This window comes from Brassica oleracea, chromosome C9, assembly GCF_000695525.1.
Source record: "Brassica oleracea var. oleracea cultivar TO1000 chromosome C9, BOL, whole genome shotgun sequence".
Classification (NCBI taxonomy): Eukaryota; Viridiplantae; Streptophyta; class Magnoliopsida; order Brassicales; family Brassicaceae; genus Brassica; species Brassica oleracea.
Window position 1 is genome coordinate 10520369 of NC_027756.1, and position 12667 is coordinate 10533035.

At 28.7% G+C, this 12667-nt stretch overlaps 2 protein-coding genes across 2 annotated transcripts; both read left to right on the forward strand.

The window, feature by feature from the left end:
- The first annotated feature begins 77 nt into the window (after nt 1–77).
- On the forward strand, nt 78–635 carry LOC106314293 (21 kDa seed protein-like). Its single transcript, XM_013752192.1, has one exon. It carries the CDS (start codon nt 78–80, stop codon nt 633–635), a length of 558 nt encoding a protein of 185 aa, XP_013607646.1.
- Nucleotides 636–7540: 6905 nt separating this feature from the next.
- Nucleotides 7541–11208, forward strand: LOC106316883 (probable WRKY transcription factor 56). Its single transcript, XM_013754752.1, has 2 exons — nt 7541–8168; nt 10899–11208. The coding sequence occupies exons 1-2, from the start codon at nt 7789–7791 to the stop codon at nt 11083–11085; spliced, it is 567 nt and encodes a 188-aa protein (XP_013610206.1). The 5' UTR covers nt 7541–7788; the 3' UTR covers nt 11086–11208.
- The last annotated feature ends 1459 nt before the right edge of the window (nt 11209–12667 follow it).

Sequence of the window (12667 nt, forward strand, 5' to 3'; positions counted from 1 at the left end):
ATATGATATATATCCCGAAATTAGAAGAATAAAAAAACAAGATGAAAACAGATGGTAAAATCACAATATTACGATTGATGATATTTTTCTTGCTCGTTGCAATAGTCGCAGGTGAGAACGAAGCTGTGCTTGATTATCTGGGGTTACCTCTCAAGGCCAGATATAATTATCACGCCGTTGTCCATACTATTCCGAAAGGAGGAGCATTCATTAGCCAGTACGGAAAGTTGACAAGGAAAGGCATGAAATGCCCTCAGAATGTGTTAATGCTGTTTGGGGAAGATGATATTTCCAAACGCAACCAAATTCAATTTGTATTATCATCATCATCATCAGATGTGGTACGTGTATCAACAGAGCTTAACATCAGGTTCGTGCATCCTTTATGCAATGTGTCCGGGTACTGGAGAGTCGCAAATAGCTCATCGCCACTCAAAGAAGTAGTCATGACTGGATCCAAGTCAAGCAATGACAGTACCTTCACCATCCAGAAATCTGGAGACGGATTTTACAAGTTTGCTTTCGGAAGTGCTGACAAACCTATGTCTATCGGTTTACAGCCTATTCATGTTTCAGCGAAATTGATATTGTCGAAAGACATTGACTTTAGCGTTTCCTTCCACCATGTGTTTTAAAACATGTTCAGCCTTTTACCGGTTCTCTTGTATTTTATTTTTCATGCAATGTTTCATTCCAAATCAAATAAATTTGTGTTTTTTTTTTCTTTTGATGTAATTTTTAGTAAAAATAATAATAATAAGAATTTCTTTTAATTTTTTTTTTTTGAGATACTCACATCTAATTTTTATTATTTCTTTGTTTTAATTTTTAATACTTGAGCAAAACAAAAACAAAATAGAAGAAAACAATTGAAAAGCTGTGGATGTACAAACACTAAAATTATTGAGAGATGATGATGATAGACGGGCCCAAAAAGAGAGAAGAATGAGATCAATGACGACAGTAGAGAGTATTAAACAAAAGAACCATGTTCAGCGGGATCAAATTCTGATTTGGCCCCAAACACCATGAAAAGATCTGATATGGCCCTCTTATATTTTCATTGGATTGGTTTGGATTCGATTCGTTTAGACGGATTTGGTTCAGGTTTAGTAACATTTTCAAAACCCGGTTGAACCCAATATAATTTTGAGTTTGGATCTTAATTGGGTTTTCAATTCCAAAATACTGATTTGTATTTAGTTAAATCTGAAAACTAAATAAGGATCTTGTGACCAAAGACCAGAAATAAATAAAAAATTGAAATGATAAATTTGAAATGTTCTTGTCACAATTATTTTTGGTTCTAGTGTAATTTTTTACAAGTGAAATTTTAGACTATAGATAATGAAATTAGAGGAAAAAAAACTCAAAAGATATATGCAAACACATCATATCAGATAAAACCGAAGCGAAAACACATCAAACCCGATAAACTCAACTATATCTAAGAAGGAAGAAAAAAAAAAAAAAAATATATATATATATATATATATATATAAAGAAAAAGCACCACATACCAAAATATATTAAACTAAGTATTTGAGTTAATTATTTATCTTAGGTACTCAATAAAATCTCAGTGTATTTATTCAAGATTAAGTTCGAGTATGGCATGAAGATTTTTCTGGAAACTTTGAAAATTTCAGATTTTGTTGGATATTTATTTGGGTTTGGATTAAGATAAACTCATAACCAAAAATATCATAAAATAAGTTCCCATTCGATATTTCTATCGGATTCGATTTGGTTCAAATTCAGTTTTATCAAGCTAGGTTCAGTTCTGTTTTTTTTTTGGATTCTGTTTATTTTTCCACCCTAATCATAACCATTTTTAAACAATAAATTTTTATAGTATTGTTCAGTATGGTAGTTGGATGGCTGATTAATGGCGAGTATTTTCAATTTTGATCTAGGAGCCGAGCAGCCACCTTTATCTTTCATTGTCTGAGATTTTTTATAGCTAAAATAAAGAGAATTGTGAATAGAACTGAAAAAGGAGATAGAGAAACTGTAACGGATGAGCAGATGATTTGTTTCAACTGGGATTTCGATCGACAAATTTGCAGGGAAGAATTAAGTCGTGTTGACACGGCATATATTTAGAATCTGATTGGCTCAAATTAATTGTTGACGTAGACATCCCCTTTTAGTATTACTTATTCTTGGGTTCACCAAGCAATAGGATTTTCTTATTTCATATTCGATATCTTTTGAAAAAAGAAACAAAATATTGTCAAGTTATATTATGGTTTTTAAATAAAAAAGTAAAAAAATAAATAAAAAATAGTAGTAATTACAAAAAAACTTTTTTAAAAAAAATTTTTTTAACGTCGTCATCAAAACAGTAAACCCTAACTCCCAATTTCTAAACCTTTGGGTAAACCCTAAATCCTTGGGTCAATCCTAAATCCTTGGATAAATCCTAAACTCTAAATCAAAAACACTAAACACTAAAACACTCAAGGGTTTACGGTTTAGGATTTAGGGTTTAGGGTTTAGTTTTTTGGTGTTTAGTGTTTTTGATTTAGAGTTTTTGATTTATCCAAGGGTTTAGGGTTTACTCAAGGGTTTAAGGTTTAAGATTTAGGATTTAGGGTTTAATATTTTGCTGACGGCATTAAAAATATTTAAAAAAAACAATTTTGTAATCACTATTATTATTATTATTATTATTATTATACTTTTTTTTATTTTAAAACATAATATAACTTGACAATATTTTGTTTTTAAAACATATCGAATATGAAATAACGAAATTCTATTGGCTGGTGAACCTAGATGTTCACCTTAGGGGGTGAACCCAAGAATAACTCTTTTAGTATTAGTATAAAAAAATTATTTTTCTTTAAGATTAAATTTAATATATTAAATGTGTAAAAAGATAATTTAACCAATCAACTTAAATTTACTTACAGATCCAATCCGCTCACCTGAAATTCGACCTGGTTTATCCACCCTAAAAACCTAAATCCAAATTTTTTATTTGTCTATCAACAAATCATTTCTTCATCTTGTAACCCAAATCAAAATTAAAAATAAATTCTCTAAACAGTCTGACTGTTTTTGTTCTTATCCCAAATCGATCCATCCATTTTCTCATATTTGAAATCGAATTTCATCTTCAATGTACAAATTCACGACAAAGAAGACCTTAACATATTAATTGTACAACTAAAACGAGTATAACTAGTACAATTAAAGCATATATAACTAATATAACTAAGCCAAAACGCATATACTTAGTATAACTGGTACAACTAGAACATGTATAACTAATACAACTTTGCAACTTTTGTTCAGATAACTTATAATCAAAGCCTTTATTCTGCTTAATCATTATTTAGTTAATGGTCATTTGAGATTATGTGTTGTGATAATGATTTGTTTTACTAGTTGTAATATTTTTACTGTTTTCGGGAAAAAAAAATTGTCTTCATTTTATTTTATAGATTTATTGTGCAGTATACTCGGTAAATGATTTCGAATACAAAAATAACCTTCAATTTTTTTTAAATCGCAAACAATAACCTAAGTAGTAGACTTATTTGCCAGTCTGCGTTTGTAGACTAAATTGAAGTCTACACTTAGCTGATTGAGTAGACTTGATTATAACAAACTCTATCTACATTATGTAGCAAAAATTCAACCAGAAAAATCACATTTTTTAAAAAAGAAATAATTTTAACATCAAAATTTTATATTAAATTAAAGATCTAATGGTTTTAAGTGAATATAACCAGAGATACAGTTGACGGTAAGATGATAAATGCAAAATATTATAATATAAAAATTAATAGGAGTGACAAAAGGTAGAGAAGACATTCAAAGAAATTTTTACTTGAAATCCTAGAGTTCGTGTTCGAAAGAACACATTGAGGTAAAATTTACAACTAATGTTGAAATATCCAACTGATGAGAATTGAGAGCGGTTAACAACCGTCTATGATACTCGACTATTGGCTGACAAGAGATACAAAGCTCTAGAACCGTAACCAAAAGTGAGATAATTAGGTTTTGACTGTCTACATTTGGAATTAAAATTCCATTGTGATACAATAAGGATGAGGACAGGAAATAAATTAAACATATGTTATGTGACTTTTCATTTTGCTAGGTGGATCCGCCTCTTGCGAATATGTTCATGCAAACTTTATCCTACTATAAAACCTTGAAGTCTTATGATATATTTAAATTGAATGCCTTTTAAATAATTTCTTGCAGATTGCACATTTGAGGAGGTCTATGTTTCAATTCTCGGCAAAAGCGATTTATTAGACAATTATGCAGACTACGGAAGAAAAACTTACAAGATATCTTTAACATGATGCAAATAAATCCGGTCAGGCGTAGATCTTCATTGGACGGCACGAATGATGCAATTAGGCGTAGATCTTCATAAGTCAGGTAGTATTATCGGTTGTCGAATCGTCTATATAATCTTTTTCTAATTGTAATATCATAATAAATCAACGTTAAAAAAATTGAATGCCTTAAAAAAAAGATATATGTATTTATTTATGTAGGCTAATAGAATAAATAGTTTACAACCTGAAGCTTCTACGTGCGTGCATGAGTTTGCATTGCTTTAATTTTTATTTAGATTTATTCGACCGGTCAAGCGAGATTCTTAACTACTACAACCACAATAATTTAAGTTCGTTTTAACTCTATTTAATGCCGAACAATTTAAGCGATTCATCTCAGGATCATGTTTTGTACTCGTTTCATATAAAAACTATATATTTCAATTATCATCATATTTAACTAAGTTTGTGCGGTGTGGATGAGCGAAGTTTAAGAATTGCAAAAACGAATTTATGTATATGCTGTTCAAAAATAATGTCAAGTTTCTTATATGCACTTATGACTCGGTGGAATCTACCAAAAAAAAAAATTCTTTAAAAATATACGGATTAATTTTCATTACACGAACTATTTTGGATACCCGTTCAATACACGAACTAATTTTCGTTGCCTATTAAATACACAAACTTTTGAGATTCACAGATTTTACACATCATTTTAGACGGCGTTAACTATATTTAACGGAAGTGACGACGGCGTTAGTGTTTAAATTATGAAAAGAAAATTCTTTAAAATACATAAACTATTTTTAATTGCTAATAAAATACACTATTTTGGATCCCCGTTTAATACACAAAATAATTTTTGTTTTCTAATAAATACACAAACTTTTAAAATTTTCAAATTTTACTATCGATTTAGACGATGTCAACTATGTTTAGCAGAAGTGAAGACAATTTTAGTGTTTAATTGAGCATGTGGTTAAACTGTGAAGAAAAAATTCCTTAATAATCCTCCGATAGATTATATTGTTAGTTTTCTTCTCCATTACGCTTCCATAATGTAAATTTTTTTGGGTGAAATTTCAAAAGTTTTTTATCATAGTAGAAAGAATATATGTAAAACCTAATTCATAACACTAAACTTATTTATCATAGTGTTAATTAACTTTGAATCATTATCACTACTATCAAAGCGAAGAACAAGAATTAGAAATGCATAATACTAAACTAATTCCAAAACCAGAAACTCGTTTAAAATTACGTAGTTTTCTTCGTCCTTTTTCACAACATGGAAATCGACTCCACTTCGAATCGATATAAGAGAAATCAAAGTAAAGAAGAAGAAAAAGAACATAGTTTTGCGAATAAAAGAGGTTGGAACAGATTAGAGTGCCAAACTCTAATTGAAACTAAATCAAATTAATTTCAATTGCTGAGGGTGAGCATACTTTTCACAGTTAAACCACTTGTTTGATTAAAACATTGTCTTTACTTCTGTTAAATATAGTTGACATCGTCTAAATCGATGTGTAAAATCTGCAAATTTCAAAAGTTTGTGTATTTAATGAAAAACAAAAATTAGCTTGTGCATTAAACGGGGATCCAAAAATAGTTAGTGTATTTTATTAGCAAATGAAAAATAGTTTGTGTATTTTTAAGAAATTTTATTTTCAAAATTTAAACACGTGTTAATTAAACACTAACGCCGTCGTCACTTCCGTTAAATATAGTTAACGCCTTCTAAAACGATGGGTAAAATCTGCGAATTTCGTGTCTTTGAAACTAGGGTGTTATTTTGGATTGGTTTATCCAAACTGGTTCTTATATTAAATAATCCAAAAGAAAATTGGTACATATATAGATAACCAAAACACCTTGTCAAGTAAATATGTCATATCCCATATTAGGATCATTATGTCACATTCTTAGCCATAACAAAATATTATAAGATTCATATTGGTCTGTTTGTTTCGTTGTAGCTAACAACATTTATTTTGGTTCGTATTTTTAGTCGACACATACTTATGTTTTAACTTATCCATACTCCTTGTGGATTGATTCATTATTCACACCGATCCATTTCTCAAGTAAGAAGTTCAAAATCAAAGCTACCAGCTGATTCCAATACTTGCTCTCTCAACCACAAAGTTAATTAATTGTCAACCTCCACCAACGTATTAAGGTAGCAGCTCAACATCCTTGTGCTAAATAACAAAACAAAACGAAATAATAATAAACAAGTGAGTCCCAACGCTTTATTAATCGTTAATTAAACCTGAGCGTTTATGAGACGTTTAAGCTAAGCTATGAGATTGTTAATAAAAAGTCATTTTAACGATAAATACAACAAACCATGGACTTTCACCATTTGCCAAATAGGAAAAGTTTGTGTATTTAATGAAAAACAAAAACTAGTTTGTGCTTTAAACGGGGATTCAAATATAGTTAGTGTATTTTATTAGCAAATGAAAAATAGTTTGTGTATTTTTAAGAAATTTTATTTTCAAATTTAAACACGTGTTAATTAAACACTAACGCCATCGTTACTTCCGTTAAATATAGTTAACGCCTTCTAAAACGATGTGTAAAATCTGCGAATTTCAAAAGTTTGTGTGTTTAATAGGCAACACAAATTAGTTCATGTGTTAAACGGAGATCCAAAATAGGCTGTGTATTTTAATAGCAAATGAAAATTAATCCGTGTATTTTTAAGGAATTTTCCCCAACCAAACTATCTTATACTATAATCACCCGCACATATTTAAATGAAATTGCACTGCTATTTTACCTGTTAAATGTAAATTGATAAGCTAATTAAGCCAATACCAAACATTCCCTTGGTCATGGGAAAACATTTCTAGAAAGTAGAAACTTTGACCACTAGCTAATATGATAGATGTATTTGATTGGCATATATGAGACATGGGCATGTGGGTATATACAGTATAGTTCACACAAGGTTACAACTTTAAATTATCATTATATATGTCTTATTATCGCCATAATAAATAAAAAATTGATATAGTATAATATATGGAATATATACCATCGTTGTCAAAATTATCATCTGTTCTTTTTTTCTCTTTTCTTAAAACAGATATAAACTTGGGGTCCCTATAAACTTTTAGGTTTCAAATAAATTAATTTAGCGTATTACATACACTTTAAGTAGGGTGATATACGAATCTAGATAATAATATTGATCAGAAACATTCTTAAGGAGAAGAAAATATATATAGCTAGGAAAATTAAGGAGGAAACTCTAAAGCAGTTGAACAAAAAGTTAGGTGAATATCGTTGGCCTTAATGTTATATACCCTTTTACTCATTCTTCTTCTTTCTTCCCTACGAATATCTTTATAACCTTTCTCGTCTTCTCATTCTTCTTCATCTTGATATCCCCAAATATATACATAAATAAACCTACATATAGCGTGTGTGTGTGAGAGAGAGATCTAGATAGAGAAAGCTTCATACAATGGAAGGGGTCGACGACACAAACCCGACGTTAACACTTGAAGAAGGCGAAAACAACCCCTTTTCTTCCTTTGATAAAACATTAATGATGATGGATCCTTCCCTAATGTTTTCCAGCGATATGGGGCCATCTTCATCTTGTTCTCCGGCCAGTTTTCATATGCCTGCTCAGCCAGAGAATTTTCAACATGGTGAAGGAGGAGACGCGGTGGAGATTGGAGGATTAAGTGATCATAATAAGAATAGTAAAGGGAAAGGGAAGATATCATCGGCGATGCAGAGGATTGCGTTTCATACGAGAAGTGATGATGATGTTCTTGATGATGGTTATAGGTGGCGAAAATATGGTCAGAAATCTGTCAAAAACAATGCTCATCCCAGGTTCTTCTTTAATTAGTTACATCTAATACATTAATAATGTCGTTTTTTGACGAAAGGTGTTCAATTTAAATGCTAGAAAGATACATTAGTAACGTCTATTAAACAATACTAAATCTCGATCCGGGGTATTATTTTTACTTTTTATGTTTGATAATATAATATAATTGATTAACTTATATCTAGGTTATTATATTTAAAAAATATATATATATATATATTGTTTATAATGTTTCAGATAATTATTAACTAAATAAACAGAAACTGAAGTATTTTAAAAATTTGTTAGATTTGAAACTGTACGAAATGTTATTAACCTAGATCAAATTAATATCATCACAGATCAAAGTAATGAAATAAAGATTACTTCACCACGAACGCACAGTTTGTATAGGTCTAATAAATTCAAAACATCAACCTAATTATTTTGGTATTTAACCGAATGATTTTAATCAATATTTTAGTGATTATATTTAGTTGTCACGTAGGTACGAGTGAAAGACATAATCTTGAAAATACTTATTGCAGTGTATAATCAATATGTCCGCTACATATTATGAGTTTATATTGTTTTTGTGTAATATTAGTCTTTAGTAAAATAAAGAATAGATATCTATTTATAATCAAGTATATTGATGGTTAAATTTTAAAAGTTAATTGCATATGTAACGACCTTGATTCTTTTGGTGAATATAAAGAGATTTCTAATGCAATTAATATGAGGCTTAAAGAATACAAATTCACTAGGTTAAGATCCGCGCATCGCGGAATGAACATTATACATAAAAATTATTTTATGTATTAAATATTTTTACATGTTATGAAATAACATATATATATATATATTGAATCATTAAAAGTCAGTAACTATTAAATATATAATAAAATTGGTGCGAACATATAAATCAATTTTATTAATCCAAAGAATATTTTTTTTTTATATTTGATAGGATATGTAATTAAATTTAAATGATACTAACATACATAGTATATTTTAGTATATTTTTAATATTAATGTCTATTAAATTATGATTTCTACTCATATAGTTTTTTTGATCATTTGTATATTTTATAGACATTTTTTTAAAATTACTACTGATAACAAAATTTTCATTGTGGTATTAATAGTTTTAGTCATTTATAATTTAAAAAAAAATAAGTTGTCAATGTACGTTCAAAATTTTTATCAAAAAAAATTGTTCAAAGTAAATTTTGAAACTAAAATATTTATGTATTTTATATGGTTTATATTTATCATATTTGTTTAATTTATATATATATATATTAATCTTAATAATTAAATTTTAAACCATAGATCACAAAATTTGAATGTGAGACTTTTGACATTTTTAGTAATTTATAGTCATTTTTAAAAATTCAAAATATAACATATACGGAAAAAGCTAAAATTTTATTATATGATTATTGTGGTTGTTTAATTTATTTAATAGTTTAAAATTAAACAAATATGATAGAAAATATACTATTTTTATCAAATATTTATTATTCAAAATAATTAATTACCATATATATTTTAGTCATATTAGGCAATTCCGTAAATTTTATTTAAGGAAATAATAAAGTACATTAATAATGAATTTATTGTTAGTTTAATAAAAAACTTATTATATAATTAGATGGACCAACATATTTTTTTAATGATTCTAAGAATCATCATAGTGATGACATGTGGCTACAAAAAGAAGTTGTAATATTTCTTAAATAATATATAGGGGATTTAATTAAAAAAATTAATGGACGGTCTATTTTAAAATATCACACATGAAAAAAGTCATAACTTTTATTTTAATATAATAGATTTTGGTATTGGCTTAATTAGCTTTCAAAAAACAATATATTTGATATCCTTGAAGTAGAATTTGACACACACACAGTCACACACGCACTCTCTCTTGGTCACGTGTATATCTTGGTTGGAAACATTAGTTTAACAACCTATAACGATCGAAGCCATATTGTGTTAGTCCCGTTGCTTTACGTTATTGCTCGTGTCTTTGAAACTAGGGTGTTTATTTCGGATTGGTTTATCCAAACCGGTTCTTATATTAAATAATCCAAAAGAAAATTGGTACATATATAGATAACCAAAACACCTTGTCAAGTAAATATGTCATATCCCATATTAGGATCATTATGTCATATTCTTAACCATAACAAAATATAATAAGATTCATATTGGTCTGTTTGTTTCGTTGTAGCTAACAACATTTATTTTGGTTCGTATTTTTAGTCGACACATACTTACATGTTGTAACTTATCCAAAATGTTTCGGCGACATATCATTAACCCAAATAGTTAAATGTTAGTTTCTTTTAACTTTTAATTAAAAAATGCCAAATGTGTCGATGAATCCGTGATAATGGGACAAACATGATTTGGTTGTTGCTGTTCGTCTGGCCTAATTAAGTCTGTAGTTTAGATAATTGTTATGCATATCGAAATTAACCCAAATTTTAACTGAGGAATTAGTTCTTAGAATTAAAAATGGATGTACTTAATCTATTTTTCTAAAACATTTACATAATCAATACCCAATATTACATGGATCTGGTTTCTGAAATTATCGCAAATAAAACCTCGTGATCATAAGAATTTTGTTGTATAAGATTTAACATAGCTTCATTAAACTAGCCCAATAGCTTCATTAATACAGTATCATATATGGATTGATTCATTATTCATTGGTTTTGGCAACAACAAAAATATTGCAGAAGCTATTATAGATGCACCTACCATACATGCAACGTGAAGAAACAAGTGCAGAGATTGGCAAAAGATCCAAAAGTCGTCGTAACAACCTACGAAGGTGTTCATAATCATCCTTGTGAGAAGCTCATGGAGACTCTCAGTCCTCTCCTTAGGCAACTTCAATTCCTCACCAGAGTTTCTGATTTGTGATTTAATGTTAATTAGTCATGTAATTAAAGCATGATAATCTTGGTTTAATCATTTCATTGACCTCAGTCTCCCAAGGAAAAAAATGTATAAAACAAATTTAAGATTATAAATTTTCAAGTTCATTGAGGTGATTTGTGTTTTATTTTTATTTTATTTTTCTCCTTGTTGTTGTGTTGTATTGTATTGTGCAGAGAAAGCATGTTAATCTTGGTTTAATCATTTCATTGACCTCAGTCTCCCAAGGAAAAAATGTATAAAACAAATTTAAGATTATAAATTTTCATGTTCATTGAGGTGATTTGTGTTTTATTTTTATTTTATTTTTCTCCTTGTTGTTGTGTTGTGTAGAGAAGATGATCACATTTTCACGCTAAAACCGTTAAATTACATTTTCCGGTCAAAACTGTGAAATCACATTTTTTGTCAAAAACGTAAAAATGCATTTCCTCGTAAAAGTCACAAAACCACACTTTCTTGTCAAAACTGCAAAACCCGTCAAATAATATTTTTCGCCAAAAATGCAAAACTATTTTGGGGTTTTTGCCAAAACTAACCCACAACTTGATTTTAATCCCAAACCTATACCCAAACTTGAATCAAATGCAAAACTAACATAAAAGCCTAGTGAAAGTACAGCTCAACCCCTTGTGACCAAACAAAAAAACAGAAGCCATTTTTACGAATATAGCCCCAGTAAATCGTCTGAGTCGTCTGAGATGTTGGAAGTCGTCTGGACGACTGACGTGTAAGTCGTCTGGTACCAGTTTATTTTAAAAATAATTTATAAATCTTGTAAAAAAATATTTTGATGCGTGAAAAATAAAAATCAAGTAATTATAAACAGTTTTAAGTGATATAAATTAAGATATGATAAAATTGATTTGTTTTGAAGATAGATGAGTGGAAGTAGTGAATCATGAAATACTTTGGTTTAGGAGTTTGGCAAACATATGTTGTAGTATTGTATGTATTGTTAGGGTTAGATTTTGGAAAACTAAAATGTTTTTTTCAAAAATTAGTTTTCACCTATATGTGTTTATTTATGTGTATAGTAAACACTTTTCAAGTTTGATTTGATTTTATGAAGTCTTAATTATCTAATTAAAGACTTCATAAAATCAAATCAAACTTGAAAAGTGTTTACTATACACATAAATAAACACATATAAGTGAAAAATAATTTTTGAAAAAAACATTTTAGTTTTCCAAAATCTAACCCTAACAAAACATACAATACTACAACATATGTTTGCCAAACTCCTAAACCAAAGTATTTCATGATTCACTACTTCCACTAATCTATCTTCAAAACAAATCAATTTTATCATATCTTAATTTATATCACTTAAAACTGTTTATAATTACTTGATTTTTATTTTTCACGCATCAAAATATTTTTTTACAAGATTTATAAATTATTTTTAAAATAAACCGGTACCAGACGACTTACACTTCAGTCGTCCAGACGACTTCCAACATCTCAGACGACTCAGACGATTTACTAGGGCTATATTCATAAAAATGGCTTCTGTTTTTTTGTTTGGTCACAAGGGGCTGAGATGTAATTTCACTAGGCTTTTAG

Excerpts from the sequence above, each read along its gene's own strand:
- LOC106314293 (XM_013752192.1), top strand. The coding sequence starts at position 78 with ATGATATTTTTCTTGCTCGTTGCAATAGTCGCAGGTGAGAACGAAGCT.
- LOC106316883 (XM_013754752.1), top strand. The coding sequence starts at position 7,789 with ATGGAAGGGGTCGACGACACAAACCCGACGTTAACACTTGAAGAAGGC. Across the intron at positions 8,169-10,898 it reads AAAAACAATGCTCATCCCAG|AAGCTATTATAGATGCACCT; the intron begins GTTCTTCTTTAA and ends AAAATATTGCAG.